General features: G+C 38.6%; 1 protein-coding gene across 1 annotated transcript; it reads right to left on the reverse strand.

Annotated features, from left to right (window-relative positions):
• Positions 1-13: 13 nt before the first annotated feature.
• Positions 14-17,386, reverse strand: acadsb (acyl-CoA dehydrogenase short/branched chain). Its single transcript, XM_061907594.1, has 11 exons — positions 17,251-17,386; positions 14,238-14,394; positions 14,073-14,173; positions 13,783-13,989; positions 10,049-10,219; positions 9,849-9,974; positions 9,691-9,783; positions 4,030-4,119; positions 3,799-3,936; positions 3,625-3,724; positions 14-329 (listed from the first exon to the last, which is right to left on the reverse strand). Exons 1-11 carry the CDS (start codon positions 17,281-17,283, stop codon positions 253-255), a joined length of 1,293 nt encoding a protein of 430 aa, XP_061763578.1. The 5' UTR covers positions 17,284-17,386; the 3' UTR covers positions 14-252.
• Between the last annotated feature and the right edge of the window lie 1,357 nt (positions 17,387-18,743).

An 18,743-nucleotide genomic window follows, 5' to 3' on the forward strand; every position in this document is an offset into this window, starting at 1 on the left:
GCGGTAGAAAATGGATGGATGAACTTACCTTTAATGAGGTCGGGCACAGCAAAAGGCACTGAAACATTCAACATTAATTTCCATATTTATATATAGTTAAACAAAAAAAGGCCCTTTAACGGGACAAAAGTGAGTAACAATAATTCCATGTTTTGTGCCGTATTATTGCGTCATTTCTTGGAAAGCCATGTAGACTTATTAGAAGAGAGGAGTGTAACACGGCAACGTATCGGACAGTCTAGATCCGTCATTTCAAATGTCAAACTCCTTGTCGATAAATTTCGCCATGGTGGACAGTTGGATGTTTGTCGTGCCCTCGTAGATGGTTCCTGCGGAGGACCGCGACACAAAATAGTCAAAATTACGACACAAAACATTGCTTAGTTTGTACAAACCCCACAACCAGTGAAGTTTGCACGTTGTGTAAATCGTAAATAAAAACAGAATACAATGATTTGCAAATCCTTTTCAACTTATATTCAATTGGATATACTGCAAAGATTCGAACTGGAAAACTAGGTTATTTTTTGCAACCTAGTCCCAGGCATCAATTTCCAAAAAAGCTGGCACAAGTGGCAAAAAAAGCCGAGCCCGAACGCATCTAAAATGGTATTCTGTGGTCTGACGAGTCCATCCATCCATTTTCTACCGCTTATTCCCTTTTGGGGTCGCGGGGGGCGCTGGCGCCTATCTCAGCTACAATCGGGCGGAAGGCGGGGTACACCCTGGACAAGTCGCCACCTCATCGCAGGGCCAACACAGATAGACAGACAACATTCACACTCACATTCAAACAATAGGGCCAATTTAGTGTTGCCAATCAACCTATCCCCAGGTGCATGTCTTTGGAAGTGGGATTACGCCGGAGTACCCGGAGGGAACCCACGCACTCACGGGGTTGACATGCAAACTCCACACAGAAAGATCCCGAGCCCGGGATTGAACGCTGACTACTCAGGACTTTCGTATTGTGAGGCAGACGCACTAACCCCTCTCCCACCGTGAAGCCCGGTCTGACGAGTCCACATTTCAAATTGTTTTTGGAAAACCGTGGACGTCGTGTCCTCCGGAACAAAGAGGAAAAGAACCATTCGGACTGTTCTAGGCGCAAAGTTCAAAAGCCAGCATCTGTGATGGTATGGGGGTGCATTAGTGCCCAAGGCATGGGTAACTTACACATCTGTGAAGGCACCATTAATCCTGAGAGGTGCATACAGGTTTAGGAGCAACATATGTTGCCATCCAAGCAACATTATCATGGACGCCCCTGCTTATTTCAGCAAGACAATGCCAAGCCACGTGTTACAACAGCGTGGCTTCATAGTAAAATAGTGGAAGTACTAGACTGGTGTGCTTGTAGTCCAGAACTGTCTCCCATTGAAGCCTAATCATCTGACACCCCTGACTGTCGAACAACTTAAGTTGTACATCAAGCAGAGAGCAAGATTTGCACCTGAAAAGCTTCAAAAATTGTCTCCTCAGTTCCCGAACGTTTACTGAGTGTTGTTAAAAGGAAATGTCATGTAACACAGTGGTAAAATGCCCCTGTGCAAACCTATTAGCAATATGTTGCTGCCATTAAATTGTAAGTTAATGATTATTTGCACAAAAAAAAAAAATGTTTCTCAGTTTGAACATTAAATATCTTCTCTTTGCAGTCTATTCAATTGAATAGAAGTTGTAAAGGAATTGCAAATCATTGTATTCTCTTTTTATTTACCATTTACACAACGTGCCAACTTCACTGGAGTGTCTAAAGTGTGGTGCAATGGGACATCTTCGGCCGGCAACGGATTTATTTTGGCATATTTTCCCCCAAAAAATCAATTAATGAATTGCTAACTGATTGAATTATTATTAAATTGTATTATTTATTTTCAGATGATTTTTTTTTGGTCTTCAGCATATTTTAAAATTACAATTACGGGTAACAAGTATTTTTTAAATTGGTCTTCAGCATATTCTAAAAATAGAATTAGTCATTAATAAAGTATTTCTGGCAAAATAAAAAAAATATCCATAGAAAAATACAACCATCATCAACTAATGTTATTTAAATTTTTGAGCCACAGCTCATTTGTTTCGGTATTAAGCATATTTTAAAAGTATAATTATCTGTAACCACTCTTTAATTGATTTAACACTTGTATGACTGAAATAATAATAATACTTTTTAAAAAAGACTACCGTATTTTCCAAACTATAAGTCGCGTTTTAAAAAAGAAAAAAAAAGTCTATAAGTCGTGTTTTTTTATTAAAAAAAATAAATTAAAAAAATACAAAAATAACTGTTTGTTTTGTTTAGAGTGTGGAAAAGATTGCGACTTATAGTCCGAAAAATACGCACATTTTTCGGACTATAAGTCGCGTTTTTTTTGTAGTTTGGCCAAACTATAAAAAAAATAATAAAAAAATATTATTTTTATTTTTTATTTTTGGTTTGGCCCGGTCCCGCCCCCTGCTGGACAGTGGAGAAGACTGCGACTTATAGTCCGAAAAATACGGTATTTAAATAATAAAATAAATTGTTCTTATTTTTAAAATAAAAGACATTAATAACTAATTTTATTTTCTTCTTTCAGCCACAGCTGATTTGTTTTGGTCTTCAGCATATTTCAAGAGTAATGTGACCTGTAATTAGTCTTCAATGCATTAACATTTGTATGACTGAAAGAATAATACTAATAAAAAAGTAAACTATAAAGCAACAATAAAATAAAATAAATTAATAACCAATTTTTTTTATTTGAGCCACAGCTTATTTGTTTTGGTCTTCAGCATATTTTTAAATGTAAAATGAGTCGTTAATGAATCAACATTTGTGTGAATAAAATAAAATAAAATAAAAATTATGTTGAACTATTTCTATAAACATAACATAAAATGTTATTTTTCTAAAAACAAAATAAATTATCAACCAATTTTATTTTCATTATTGCGCCCGGCTGAATGTATTCAGTTTATTGTAGATCATCAGTGGTATTTAAATGTAAAAAAAAAAAAAAAAAACTACATTGATTGAATTCATAGCTCAATGAAAACAAATATTTGTTTATAGTCTAAAAACCCAATTGCTATTTTTTTTTTTTTAAGTTTAACATATTTGGGCAACAGCTGATGTTTCCTTATGGATCTTCGTGACATTTTAAAAGAATAATTACTCAATTATTTTATATTTCTAGCAAAATAGCACAACTAAAAAACTATACTTTTTATTTTTGAGTTTCAGCTCAATTTAAATTTTATTGGTCTTCAACATATTTCAAATATTACAAAAAACTATTATTAATTAATATTTCAATGAATAAAATATAATTGTGCTTTTTTTTTTTTACAAATAAAATTATAATTAATGATTGCTTATTTAATTATTCATTAATTATTCATTTGGTCAATTTCAGCCTACAGCTTATATTTTTTGATTGGTCTTCTGCACATTCTAAAAGAAAAATAAATTTGTCATACAATGTGTAATTTACATACTAAACAAAGTTTTGTTTTCATTTTCATTACTGATTAATCAATCATTATTTAATAAGGATTAAATAATATGGTGAGTAAAAAAAAGGGCCCATTAGCCACACTTTGGACACCTTTTCCCTAGGTTTTATAGCTTGCACTTACCAATTTTACAGTCTCTGTAGTATTTCTCAATGGGGTAGTCTTTGGTGAAGCCCACCCCTCCCATCCACTCGATGCACTTGGACGTGGTCAACGTTGCCACCTGAAAAAGAGGAGTTATAACCAAGCAAACGGAGCGTGTGACGAGTTCTAAAGAGCGAGAGGGTGTGGTCCGACCTCGGCAGTGAAGTATTTGGCCATGCAGGCCTCCTTGATGAAAGGCCTCCCGGCTTCTTTCAGCCGAGCGGCGTTGTACGTCAGCAACCTGGCGGCTTCGATCTGCGTGGCCACGTGGGAGATTTGGTGCTGCATACCCTGTCATGCAAAACAACAACAAAAGTCACCCGACCACCAAAATAAAAAAGGACACGTTCGCAATGCGAGGAGGAAGAGGCGTGGGACGTTTACCTGGAAGTCAAAGATCCGCTTCCCGAACTGCATCCTCTGTCTGGTGTAAGGAATCGTGTGGTCAAAGCAGCCCTGTGCCACACCCAACATCTGTAACACAGTTTGTCGCTTTAAAATATCCACAGTGTCTTCTTTTTAAACATGTTCTAAAAGTGAGATGTGTCACTAAAGTCTGTTTATCGGCAACAAACATGACAAAACTATCTTTCTCCCTTGTTTGAGAGAACAGGCACGTAAACCCTCACTTTTGAAGTTTCATTAATCCATCCATGTTCTACCGCTTATTCCCTTTGGTGCCTATCTCAGCTACAATAGGGCGGAAGGCGGTGTACACCCTGGACAAGTCGCCACCTCATCGCAGGGCCAACACAGATAGACAGACAACATTCACACTCACATTCACACACTAGGGCCAGTTTTAGTGTTGCCAATCAACCTATCCCCATGTGCATGTCTTTAAATTTAAAAACGTTTTGTTTATAAGAATTTTGTAAAAAAATAAATGTCTTAATTTTCAAAAATGTATTAAAAAAGGATTTTTTTTTAATATTTAAATTATTTTTTTAAATATGAATACCTTTTTTTAATAAGTTTTATAAGTTTCAAAAATTATTTAAAAAAACAAAAAAAGTATTTTCAAATATTTTTTTATTAATTTTTTCAACAAGAATCAATTTGTAAAAATGCGTTTCATAATTTCAAAACATCAAAAAAAAGTTAAAATATTTTTTTAAATATAATTTTACAAATAATAATCAATTTACAAAAATAAGTTTATCTTCCAAAAATGTATTTAAAAAAGTTGTATATTTAAATATTTTTTTAATAAAATGTTTTAATAAGAATCAATTTGGAAAAATATGTTTCATAATTTTTAAAAATGTATTTAAAAAAAGAACAAAACATGGATTTTTTAATTTATATATATTTTGCCACACACACACTAGGTGTGGTGAAATTATTCTCTGCATTTGACCCATCACCGTTGATCAGCCCCTAGGAGGTGAGGGGAGCAGTGAGCAGCAGCAAATGGCCACGGCCAGGAATCATTTTTGGTGATTTCACCCCCAATTCCAACCCTAAATGCTGAGTACCAAGCAGGGAGGTAATGGGTCCCATTTTTAAAGTCTTTGGTATGACTCGGCTGGGGTTTGAACTCACGACTTACCGATCTCAGGGCGGACACTCTAACCATGAAGGAAAAATCACATTTCCCATGGGCAAGATAGCACCTCTAGCCCACCCCTCTCTAGAAATATTTGTTTAGCCTTTTTAAAGAACATATGTGCGTCAATGCCAATAAAAATATAATTCTGTCATAAATATGATGATATCATATTGACCACCGACACATATATAGTGTCAATCTGAAACCCTGATAACATTATTGCGGGAGGCTGCAACATAGAATAGAATAGAATAGAATAGAAAGTACTTTATTGATCCCTGGGGGAAATTCAGCACCACAGTTTGCTCACAATAGACAAGAAACACTTAGGTATTTTTACATGTGAATAATATAAATACAGTCTATTATAAATGATTATTCACATGTGAATAATATAAATACTATAATATATATATATATTTTATTTTTTCAGGCTGTATCACCTATCTTTAATTCCAATCGACCACAGGTGTCAAACTCAAAGCCCCATTTTATCTGGCCCGCAAACACCTGGAAATGATGTGTGTCAATAAACTACTTAATATTTCCTCACTAAATGTAATGGATTTTTTTCATTTTGACAGAAAAAATAAATGTACCGGGGGGGTCACCCACATCTGTGGTCCCCTCCAAGGTTTCTCATTGTCCCGTTGGGTTGAGTTTTTCCTTACCCTGATGAGGGATCTGAGCCGAGGATGTCGTTGTGGTTTGTGCAGCCCTTTGAGACACTTGTGATTTAGGGCTATATAAGTAAACATTGATTGATTGAAACTTTAATAGTATCCAATACTGCAACGAATATTACAGTATATTATCATACGTTCCATACATGTATTTGTCTAAATAAAATTCCTTAAAGGCCTACTCAAATGAGATTTTCTTATTTAAACGGGGATGGCAGGTCCATTCTATGAGTCATACTTGATCATTTGGCGATATTGCCATATTTTTGCTGAAAGGATTTAGTAGAGAACATCCACGATAAAGTTCGCAACTTTTGGTCGCTAAGAGAAAAGCCTTGCCTGTACCGGAAGTCGCAGACGATGATGTCACATGTTGATGGTTCCTCGCATTGTTTTTAATGGGAGCCTCCAACAAAAAGAGCTATTTGGACTGAGGAAACGACAAATTCCCCATTAATTTGAGCGAGGATGAAAGATTTGTGTTTGAGGATATTGATAGCGACGGACTCGAAAAAAAATCGCAGGGCTTTTATTGTGAAGATAGGAAATGTGCAGTCGGCCTTTAGAGTTTTGACGGAAGGGACGGCGCGAAAGTCTGTTGAAATAAAAAGTGTTTCTCGCCTTCCTCTCTGTCATTTTTTCATAATAATGAACTGGCAGCAGCCAGCGTCATCTCACAAGACCCTCGGGTGCCGTGAATGTCAATCAAGCAAGCTACGGAATTTGCCGCCAATGTTTTTCTTGTAAAGTGTATGGAAGCTGGATGAATTAGATGCCAAAAAACAACAACTTTCATGTGGTATTGTACAGAAAGGACAACTTTTTTTCTCCTCCATTTGAAAATGTGGGTGTTATCATCATTACTGTCTGATTCCAATCAATGCAAGTCATCAGAATCAGGTAATACACCAACTTATATTCTTGTCTTTGTGAAAGAAAGACATCTATATGTGTTACACATGCTTGTATTATCATTAAACACATTTAACTTGTTTACAAAAATGTCTCTTTCATAAATAAATAAATATAAATGATATATATAAATGAGGTAGATCCCCTCGAGTTGGTCAATTGAAAAGTAGCTCGCCTGCAGAAAAAGTGTGGGCACCCCTGGTTTAACAGTACCTGATAGTCGGAGGGGTTTGTCCACGGGTGTCTTGAGGCCAGTGTCTGATGGAAGTCGACGGCAGCTGTATGGACGGCACAAGCTCAGCTGATCTCCGGTAAGTGGTGACTTTTTACCCCAATTTTCTCACCGAAAACTGCTGGTTGACATTTGGCCATATGTTTGCTTGACTGCTCTGATCCGTAGTAAAGCTTCACCTCCGGGAATTTTAAACAAGGAATCGCCGTGTGTTTGTGTGGCTAAAGGCTAAAGCTTCCCAACTCCATCTTTCTACTTTGACTTCTCCATTATTAATTGAACAAATTGCAAAAGATTCAGCAACACAGATGTCCAAAATACTGTGTAATTATGCGCTTAAAGCAGACGACTTTTAGCTGTGTGTGTGCGCTGCGCTAATATTTCCTTAAAGTCTGTGACGTCACGCGTACACGTCATCATTCCGCGGCGTTTTCAATAAGAAACTAACGGGAAATTTAAAATTGCAATTTAGTAAACTAAAAAGGCCGTATTGGCATGTGTTGCAATGTTAATATTTCATCATTGATATATAAACTATCAGACTGTGTGGTCGGTAGTAGTGGGTTTCAGTAGGCCTTTAACGTTACAGCAAAGTACCCATCAAATTATTTTAAAAAAATGACAATAAATCTGACGTTGTTCATTACAGCATATTACTGTAAATTGGAAAAAAAACTACTACTGTTTTTGCGTTAAAATTCTGTTGACCGAGCTGCCAGTTTTTGACTGTAAAATCTCTGGTTGTCGTTTTTACGGTTTGAAAAACGGCAGTTAAATTGCCAGAATAAAATAAAAACTTGTACTGTTTTTCCATTAAAAACATAACATAGTAAAAACCAATATAGATTTAACAGAAAAATTCTGGCAATGGGGCTGGCAGCTTTTCCCGGAAACCCCCACCCTAAAAAACAGTGGTACTGTTTTTCCATTTACTGTAAAATGTTGTAAAAAAACCCCCAAAAAAACACTATATTTAAAGTGAAATTTTTTAAATGTAAAGTTTGTTTAACTGTAAAATAGACAGTTTTCTCAAAAAAAAAATATATATATTAGAGATGCGCGGTTTGCGGTCTCATCCCCGGAGTCTGCGGATAAACCGCGGGTCGGGCGGTTGACATGACAAAAAAATAGATTTTAATTAGATTCGGGCGGGTGGCGGTTGAACCATCCGGAAATATTTGATATACATGGTTCTGTGAACGGTATCCTTTACCATTCAAAGTACCATTTAAGACCCGTGTCATAAGGCGAAGAAGACATTAAGAGACGCTAATATTCTCCCGAATGACTGCCTGTAGTCACCCAGATAATAAGTATTAAGGCCTGCTATGAAGCCATTGGCTTTGTCGCCTACTACAACATGTACGATCTGCTTGTCAGTCCAGCATCATGTTGTGTGTGGCTTCCGCGGCAACACGCACACGACTGCAAGGCATACTGGGTGACACAGAGTACACTAATGGTTGATATATAACCAATTTTAACACTCTTAGTAATACGCGCCACGCTGTGAAGCCACACCAAACAAGATTGACAAACACATTTCGGGAGAACATCCTCACAGTAACACAACATAAACGCAACACAACAAATACCCATAATCCTTTGTATTCATGACACTTCCTGACTATTTTATACTCCCCCTGTGCGTCGGTAAGGGGGGCGGGTTGGGGGCGCGGGGGTGTAAAATATATTCAGGAATTGTCACGGATACAAAGGATTATGGGTATTTGTTGTGTTGTGTTTATGTTGTGTTACTGTGAGGATGTTCTCCCGAAATGTGTTTGTCAATCTTGTTGGGTGTGGCTTCACAGCGTGGCGCATATTAGTAAGTGTAAAAGTTGTTTATATCACAACCATCAGTGTACTCTGTATCACCCAGTATGCCTTTCAATCTTGAACGTGTAATTGTGGAAGCTGCACACAACATGTTGCCGGACCAACAATTGGTTCGTACATGTTGTTGAAGGTGTTTGAAGCAATGGCTTCACAGCACGCCCATATTCTTGTCATCAGGATGAACGCTACTGGATAGTCGCGGGAACGTTAGTGGCTCCAATTGTCATCATTACGCTGTGAAACAGGTTTAAATAACTCGGTGAGTGGTCAAGGCGGACAACCTCTGATGTATTTCAGCGGGCGGGTACGGTCCTGATAAAATGTTGGTTCGGGTGGACGGCGGGTGGATGACGACTTTGGTGATGCGGATGATATAATTGCCTATCCGCGCATCTGTAATATATATATATATATTATACACATATATATATATTATACACATATATATATATTATAAACATATATATATATATATATATATATATATATATATATATATTATAAACACATATATATATATATATATATATATATATTATAAACACACATATATATATATATATATATATATATATATATATATATATATATATATATATATATGTATATATATATATATATATAATAAATAATGAAATCCATAAGCAAATTCATACATTTTTTTGCTGTTATAACCCTTGATGGCAGCCATAACTGCGATGAAAACCAGTTTGCCATCCCTGCATTAGACCATTATGGCACATTTGTGACCTATTTAAAAGTAAAAAAAAAAAAAAACAAGATAAAATATGGTACACACTTGTATCTTTCTTAATCATGGTTCATACCTGAGCTGCAATTCCAATCCTGCCTTCGTTCAGCATTCCGATGGCGTACTTGTAGCCGTGACCGACTTGGCCCAAAATGTTCTTCTCCGGCACCTGCGGTCCAGCGCTTTAGTACGACTCCCGCGATTAGTGTGTTTAATGACGGCGTCGGGTCGCACCTTGACGTTGTCAAAGTTGAGCGGACAGGTGGAGGAGGCGCGCAGTCCCAGCTTGTTCTCCTTCTTGCCGACCTCCAGGCCCTCCGTCTCCTTGTCCACCAGGAAGCAGGTGATGCCTCTGTAGCCCTGTCGACGCCAAGAGACTGGGATTGTGTTACGACGCTCGGACGCCACATCGCCGACGCGGGGCCGCGACTCACAGCTGCGGGGTCCACATTAGCCATCACCAGGAATACTCCGGCGTGCTCCGCGTTGCTAATCCACATCTTGGACCCGTTGATGACGTAATAGTCCTTGTGTTTTTCCGCACGCGTCTTCAGGGCGAAGGCGTCGCTGCCCGACTCGGCCTCAGACAGGCAAAAGCTGCCAATCTGTGAACGATAAGAGAGTCAGCACTGCGGCATAAGAAGAGACCAAATATCGACCGATTATCGTTGCCGATATTGAGGTTATCGGCCTCCTCAAGTACTGTATTTTCCGGACCAAGGGGCACACCGGATTATAAGGCGCACTGCCGATGAATGGTCTATTTTCGATCGGATTATAGGGCGCATTAAAGGAATCATAAATGTTTTTATTTTTTTTTAAACATTTCCTTGTGGTCTATATAACATGTAATGGTGGTTCTTTGGTCAAAATGTTGCATTGATGATGTTTTACAGATCATCTTGAAGCCGCTTTCTGAATATCGTTTCCGGATGTGCCATTTTGTGGGCGGTCTTATTTACGTGGCTCACCTTCGACTGCGTCTTCTCCCCGTCATCTTTGTTGTAGCGGTGTAGCGTGCAAGGACGGGAGTGGAAGAAGTGTCAAAAGATGGAGCTAACTGTTTTAATGACATTCAGACTTTACTTCAATCAATAACGTAGCAGCATCTCCTCATCTGGAAACAACAACAAGGCCGGAAATGTGTCCCGTGAAAAAACGCCCCGACCGGAACTCCCTAATAACTAAATTTCCTTGGGTGAATAATCTAAACTCACCACACCGGTATGTTTTAGCGCTTTCATTGCAGGTTTACTGACAGATACGAGTAAGAACTTTACACTAATTTATATTAGATTAGACAGTACTCTATTGATCCCCGAGGGTAAATTAGAAATGGCAACAGCAGAGGATGAATGTCCCATAACAAAAAGATAGAGAAAATGAAGAAACTTATAGACTATGGTGTCGGCACAGACTACAAAGGCAATTTTTCAAGACTTATGCAGATCCCAAATACAGATCAGTAGGTACCAGAAGGTAAGAAATGTTTGTTTTAGCATAATATTGCGAAACAAAACGCCAGATAATATGTCTTACCTTATACACACACCATAATAATACTCCTATGTTGAAGCACAGTACAATCTATCAAGCGGGAAGGCTTCATAGCTTACCAAAGTCGTACTAAAACAATATGATGGATTTTTGGCCGTGTGTAATGTTCTATATTTTCAATGGAGCACATAAAATGTTGGTGTTTTTTACTTGAGTTGTATTGCAGTCTACATGTATCTCTGATGTGTGACTGCCTTCATATTGCAGTCTACATGTATCTCTTATGTGTGAATGCCATCATACTTATGTGTGACTGCCATCATATTGCAGTCTACATGTATCTCTTATGTGTGACTGCCATCATATTGCAGTCTACACATATCTCTTATGTTTGACTGCCATCTACTGGTCACACTGATCATTTCACTATGTACCAAATAAAATAGCTTTGAGGTTGGTAAGCAAAACTTCCGTACATTAGGCGCAGCGGGTTAGAAGATGCACTGTCGAGTTTAAAGGAAAAAAGTAGGATTTTAAGTGCGCCTTATAGCCCGTAAAATACGGTACTAATAATCGATATCGGCCCTGAAAAAAAGTACATTGGTCAATCTCTAGAACTGTGTTCTTCAACCAGTGTGCCGTGAGATACAGTCTGGTGTGCCGTGGGAGATTTTCTAATTTCCCCTATTTGGGTTAAAACATTTTTTGCAAACCAGTAATTATAGTCTGCAAATGATTTGTTGTTGTTGTTGAGTGTCGGTGCTGTCTAGAGTTCGGCAGCGTAACCTTGTAATACTCTTCCATATCAGTAGGTGGAGCCGGTAGCTAATTGCTTTTTAGATGTCGGAAACAGCGGGAGGCAGGGTGCAGGTAAAAAGGTGTCTAATGCTTAAAACATAAATAAAAAACAAGGTGAGTCCCCTTAAGAAAAGGCATTCAGGCTTAGGGAAGGCTATGCAGAACAAAACTAAAACTGAACTGCTTACAAAGTAAACAAAAACAGAATGCTGGACGACAGCAAAGACTTACTGTGGAGCAATGACGACCACAATATACATCCGAACATGACATGAAAATCAACAATGTCCCCACAAAGAAGGATAAAAACAACTGAAATATTCTTGATTGCTAAAACAAAGTAAATGCGGGAAATAGTGCGGAAAGGAAGACATGAAACTGCTACAGGAAAGTACCCCCCAAAAAAAGAAAAAGCCACCGAAATAGGAGCGCAAGACAAGAACTAAAACACTACACACAGGAAAACGGCAAAAAACTCCAAATAAGTCAGGGCGTCATGTGACAGGTGGTGACAGTACTTTGAGACAAGAGCTATAGTGATGCCTGCTTGGTTATGGTTTAGAGCAGTGGTTCCCAAAGTGGGCGGTACCGCCCACTTTGGGGGCGGTGGAAAGATCTGGGGGGGCGGTGAGGAAGAAGGGGGCGGTAGGGGGGCGGCAGTCCGAAGTCGAAGTCAGAAGTTCGAACGTTTGTTTGACGATTTGTACACAACACGTGCAGCAGGACGAGTCAGTGGACGACGCATCAGGGTCCGGTTACCACACGCCGCTCTGGCCCAGTCAGATCCGACAGCATAGACTACAAAAGCAAAAGCTCAGGTTTGTAATGTTCAGAATTTTATCTTATAATAAAAACCGCATTCTGGCGGTCAACATCATCTTGAGTTCAAGTCAACATGAAATTGGGGACTCGCCAGAACGCGCCGTGTTGTGTTGAGCTGGTTAGGGTGGTGCATTCACTGATATATATTGTTACGAATGTATATGACTTTGTACCTGTGTGTGCATGTGTGTGTGTGTGCATATATGCGTGTTTGCGCGTGTGTCATTGTGTGGATGGCGAGGGTGGCGTGCCTTAGATCACGTCCGCCGCCATTTTCTGTGAGTAAATGGAAGAAAATGAATACGTGAGAGGGTAAATTGCTTTTCATACCTTCAATGTTGTCATTTTTGTCTTTAAGTAGGCCTATTTATGAAATGCGATAAAATGCTGTATTTTACATGGTTTTATTTTTATTTACTGGTGGAATGTTATATATGGGGATAGGTTGATTGGCAACACTAAATTGGCCCTAGTGTGTGAATGTGAGTGTGAGTGTTGTCTGTCTATCTGTGTTGGCCCTGCGATGAGGTGGCGACTTGTCCAGGGTGTACCCCGCCTTCCGCCCGATTGTAGCTGAGATAGGCGCCAGCGCCCCCCGCGACCCCGAACGGGAATAAGCGGCAGAAAATGGATGGATGGATGGATGTTTATTTACCATTCTATGTTGCTGAAACAGTTAAAACTGCTAAGAAATAAATTGGTTTACTAAAATGGGTTTTATTTGTGAAATACACATTTGTGTTTAACCTTTCTCTTTTCAAATTGCAGCATACCAAATATCAAGAAAGAGGTGTTTGTTTCCATATGTGTCTGTGGGGGAGGGGGAGGGGGGGCGCCAGCCTGCAAAAGTTTGGGAACCATTGGTTTAGAGTCATATCCAACAATTGCGAAAACAACTTTTTACTGTCAACTGAGTTTCATTTTTTAAATAATTTCTGCTGGTAGCGTGCCTCCGGATTTTTTTTAACGCAAAAAATATGCCTTGGCTCAAAAAAGGTTGAAAAACACCGCTCTACAGTACAAGAGAGGTGAACTTTCCTCCATGACTCACCATGTCGGTCGACAGTCTGCTGAGGTACTTCTCCTTCTGAGCCGGGGTGCCCAGCTGCGCAAACAGCGTGTTGATCAGCGTGTTCTGGATGTCGCACAGCACGGCCACAGAGGCGTCCACTTTGGCCAGCTCCTCGATGACCAAGATGGAGGAGAAGAACGTGGAGCCGGTGCCGCCGTATTCCGCGTCGATCTCGATGCCCATTAACTGTTACAACAACAACAACAACAACAACACATTAACAAACCATGCATATGTCGTCGCATGTTATTGTTCATGAAGGTTCTTACGCCCTGTTCAAAGAGAGACTTGATCACTTCTCCATCCATCATAGATTGCTCATCCATCTTGGCCACAAAGGGAGCGATACGCTCCTGTGCGTACTTTCTAACTGTCAAACACACAAATGTTAATTATCGTCGTGAGCCATTCTACTGCATGTCCATCCATCTCACCTGCTTCCCTCATCATGCTCTCTTCCTCGGAGTAGGACTGCAGAGGAGGGAAGGAACCCACCCCGGCAGCCTGAACAGGGTCCAGGGCAGACTTGGTGGATGTGCTCCTCCATGCACCCTGGCAGTGACCCCATGAGCGAGCGATCTGCCTGCAGGACTAAATCAAAACTGCATCAAGCCTACTGATGTCCGATAATATTGGATTGCCGATTTATCGGCCGATAAATGCAGGGTTTCCCGCAGCACTCTGTTGTTAAGGCTACTGCCTTAACAACAAAGAGCCACCGCCTAAACTAAAGTCTCAAAAAAATTAAAAAATGAGTTATTTATTTATTTTTTGTCCTGTAAAATTAAGTATGATGAGTTGAGCATATGTCAGCATGTAGCCCCACTTTTAACTCTTTTTTTAAACGCTTATTTTAAACACTTATTTACAGTAAGTCATTAGTTTGACTTGGTCATTATTTTGACTTAGTAAATATTGACTTTCAAAACACAAAACAGTCCTAGTTAATTGAGATACAAAGCCTGTCATTATTTTAACTTAGTAAATATTGACTTTACAAAACACAAAACAGTCCTAGTTACCTGAGATACTAAGTATGTCATTATTTTGACTTAGTAAATATTGACTTACTGAGACAAAATAATGACATACTTAGTATCTCGGGTAACTAGGACTGTTTTGTGTACCTGAGAAACCAAGTATGTCATTATTTTGACTAAGTAAATATTGACTTTACAAAACACAAAACAATCCTAGTTACCTGAGATACTAAGTATGGCATTATTTTGTCTTAGTAAATCAATATTTACTAAGTCCAAATAATGGCATTATTTTGTCTTAGTAAGTCAATATTTACTAAGTCCAAATAATTTGAGGTCCTCTCCAAGGTTTCTCATAGTTATCATTGTCACTGGCGTCCCACTGGGTGTGAGTTTTCCTTGCTCTTATGTGGGTTCTTCCGAGGATGTTGTAGTCGTAATGGTTTGTACAGTCCTTTGAGACATTTGTGATTTAGGGCTATATAAATAAACATTGATTAATTGATTCTCTTTCTATGCCACATCAATTTGGAATGCACTCCCAACAGGTGTAAAAGTAAGTGCATCTCTATATTCTTTCAAAAAATCTCATTTGTATACTCTAGCCTTTAAATAGACCTCCTTTTTAGACCAGTTGATCTGCCGCTTCTTTTCTTTTTCTCCTATGTCCCCCCCTCCCTTGTGTAGGGGGTCCGGTCCGATGACCATGGATGAAGTACTGGCTGTCCAGAGTCGAGACCCAGGATGGACCGCTTGCTGTGTATCGGTTGGGGACATCTCTACGCTGCTGATCCGCCTCCGCTTGGGATGGTTTCCTGTGGACGGGACTCTCGCTGCTGTCTTGGCTCCGCTTTGAACTGAACTCTCGCGGCTGTGTTGGAGCCACTATGGATTGAACTTTCACAGTATCATGTTAGACCCGCTCGACATCCATTGCTTTCGGTCCCCTAGAGGGGGAGGGGGATTGCACACATTTGAGGTCCTCTCCAAGGTTTCTCATAGTCATCATTGTCACTGGCGTCCCACTAGGTGTGAATTCTCCCTGCCCACTGGGTGTGAGTTTTCCTTGCCCTTATGTGGGTTCTTCCGAGGACGTCGTAGTCGTAATGGTATGTAAAGTCCTTTGAGACATTTGTGATTTAGGGCTAAATAAATAAACATTGATTGATTGATTCTCTTCCTATGCCACATCAATGTGGAATGCACTCCCAACAGGTATACAAGTAAGTGCATCTCTATATTCTTTCAAAACCGCTCTAAAACACCTCCAGGCAACTTCGACCCTTTACTAATACCCTCCTCCATTCACATCCCATCTACCCGGATTATAAATAACCTAATGTAATAATCAAATGTACTTCTAATGTATATATTTGTTCTTATGCTATCTGAACTAACTATGTTCTCTGCTGGCTGTACATATCCTACTAAATAAGACCTACACTGTTTCAATGTCCATTTCTCTGTTGATGCAATTGTTGATGACTGAAGTTCTGATATCAACCAAAGGTCCTCATCCCACCCCCCGGATTGTAAATAATTCAATGTAAATACTATGATAATTAACCTGTGTGACTGTATGATGCTGATAGTACATATATATATATAAAAGCATTTAAGTCTCACCTTAGAACTCATTTGTATACTCTAGCCTTTAAATAGACTCCCTTTTTAGACCAGTTGATCTGCCGTTTCTTTTCTTTTTCTTCCATGTCCCACTCTCCCTTGTGGAGGGGGTCCGGTCCGATGTACTGCTTGCCTGTGTATCGGCTGGGGACATCTCTGCGCTGCTGATCCGCCTCCGCTTGGGATGGTTTCCTGCTGGCTCCGCTGTGAACGGGACTCTCGCTGCTGTGTTGGATCCGCTTTGGACTGGACTCTCGCGACTGTGTTGGATCCATTATGGATTGAACTTTCACAGTATCATGTTAGACCCGCTCGACATCCATTGCTTTCCTCCTCTCCAAGGTTCTCATAGTCCTCATTGTCACCGACGTCCCACTGGGTGTGAGTTTTCCTTGCCCTTATGTGGGCCTACCGAGGATGTCGTAGTGGTTTGTGCAGCCCTTTGAGACACTAGTGATTTAGGGCTATATAAGTAAACATTGATTGATTGATTGATATTTGTACCATGAATTGATTAACGTGGACCCCGACTTAAACAAGTTGAAAAACTTATTCGGGTGTTACCATTTCGTGGTCAATTGTACGGAATATGTACCGAACTGTGCAATCTACTAATACTAATACCAGTGCCCCCCGCGACCCCAAAAGGGAATAAGCGGTATAAAATGGATGGAATATCATGTTAGCTTGGCCCACAACTATTAGCTCAAGTCAGCAGGGTGCTACTATCGACACCCTTATGTAACTATTGGAAGTCATTACTAGAGAGAAGCGATAAACGTAACAAAACAGACCACCTTTGACATTTTATGATGTGTTGAGAGTCGCTCTCCGGCTTTACCTTTGACAGAGTCCTCGTCAACCCGGCAGCCATGATTTGTTACGTGATTGTTTATATGCCTACGTAACACGCAGTGCCGCGTTTAAATGTCACGCACGCGAAAGGAAACTCCACGACTAGTGAACATGAGTAAACCGGTTGACGTGGTGGGTTTAATTTAAAAGTTTTGCAATACAATAAACACAATTGAAAACTAATTGCGTTGTTTTCAATGGAATATGTTTACCTGGTATTCCGTTGATTACTTTTTTATGAACAGAGTAATGTAAAGATCCTACGACTTCTGAATGCAACGCTACTGGAAACTATGGTGTGTGCTACACAGGAAATTGTGGTATCAGCCCGATACCAAGTGGTTAACATTTTCAACTTTTTAAGACAATTTAACCATTTCAGACACGTTAAACATTTTACACAGTAAAAATTTAACATTAAAAACATTTTAAATACCATAAAACATTTTAAAACTATTCAAACAATTTAGACTTGGACAGACTTAGACACACTTTAATGATCCACAAAGGAAATTGTTCTCATTTCTATATTATTATCTTATTATCTATTTTTATATTATAGTTTATATTATTTATCTAATCTATTTTTACCATGATATCATTTTAAACGTTGTATAACACGTTTTGCTTTGCTCTATTTTCCACCTATTATCCTTCCACATACAAATACTATTTATTTACGTACTGTTTATATTTTTTTTAGGGAATAATTAATATATTTTTTTACATTGAAAAAGAGTGCATAGCCTACAAAGTCAAAAGCCGTGTGTGTCAAACATACTTGACCAAAAAAGCTGATTCTGAAAATGTTTAAAATATTTTCTTTTTTGTTTAAAATGTTTTCCTTTTTTTAAATGATTTTTTCAATGCTAAGAACAAACATACTTTTTACTTTAAATTTAATGTAATTAGGAACATTTTCATGTTTACCTTTTATTTCTCTACCAAGGATACAACAAAGAAGGATTTTGGGAAAAAACAACAACAAATATAAATTGTTTTAATCATCAAATGTCTTTATTACAATTTAAATAATATGACACAATTCAAGGTGTAAAGATTAAAAACAGAAAGGTAAGAACAATATAATAAAAATCACAATAAGAACAGAACATTCTATATACAAACCAACTAGTAAACATGTCAAAAACTAAATAAGCACTACACATGAACAACAAAAAGCACTATATATAAAACATAGTAAGGAATATGCATTAAAACAGCAAATAAATAATAAACACAATAAGAACAGAACATTCTACATACTAACCAACCATCCATCCGTCCATCTTCTTCCACTTATCCAAGGTCGGGTTGCGGGGACAGCAGCCTAAGCAGGGAAGTCTAGACTTCCCTCTAAACTAAATAAGTACTACACATAAACAACACAAAGCACTATATATAAAATATAGTAAGGAATATGCATTAAAACAGCAAATAAATAATAAACACAATAAGAACAGAATATTCTACATACCA

Source organism: Nerophis ophidion, linkage group LG08, assembly GCF_033978795.1.
Source record: "Nerophis ophidion isolate RoL-2023_Sa linkage group LG08, RoL_Noph_v1.0, whole genome shotgun sequence".
Classification (NCBI taxonomy): Eukaryota; Metazoa; Chordata; class Actinopteri; order Syngnathiformes; family Syngnathidae; genus Nerophis; species Nerophis ophidion.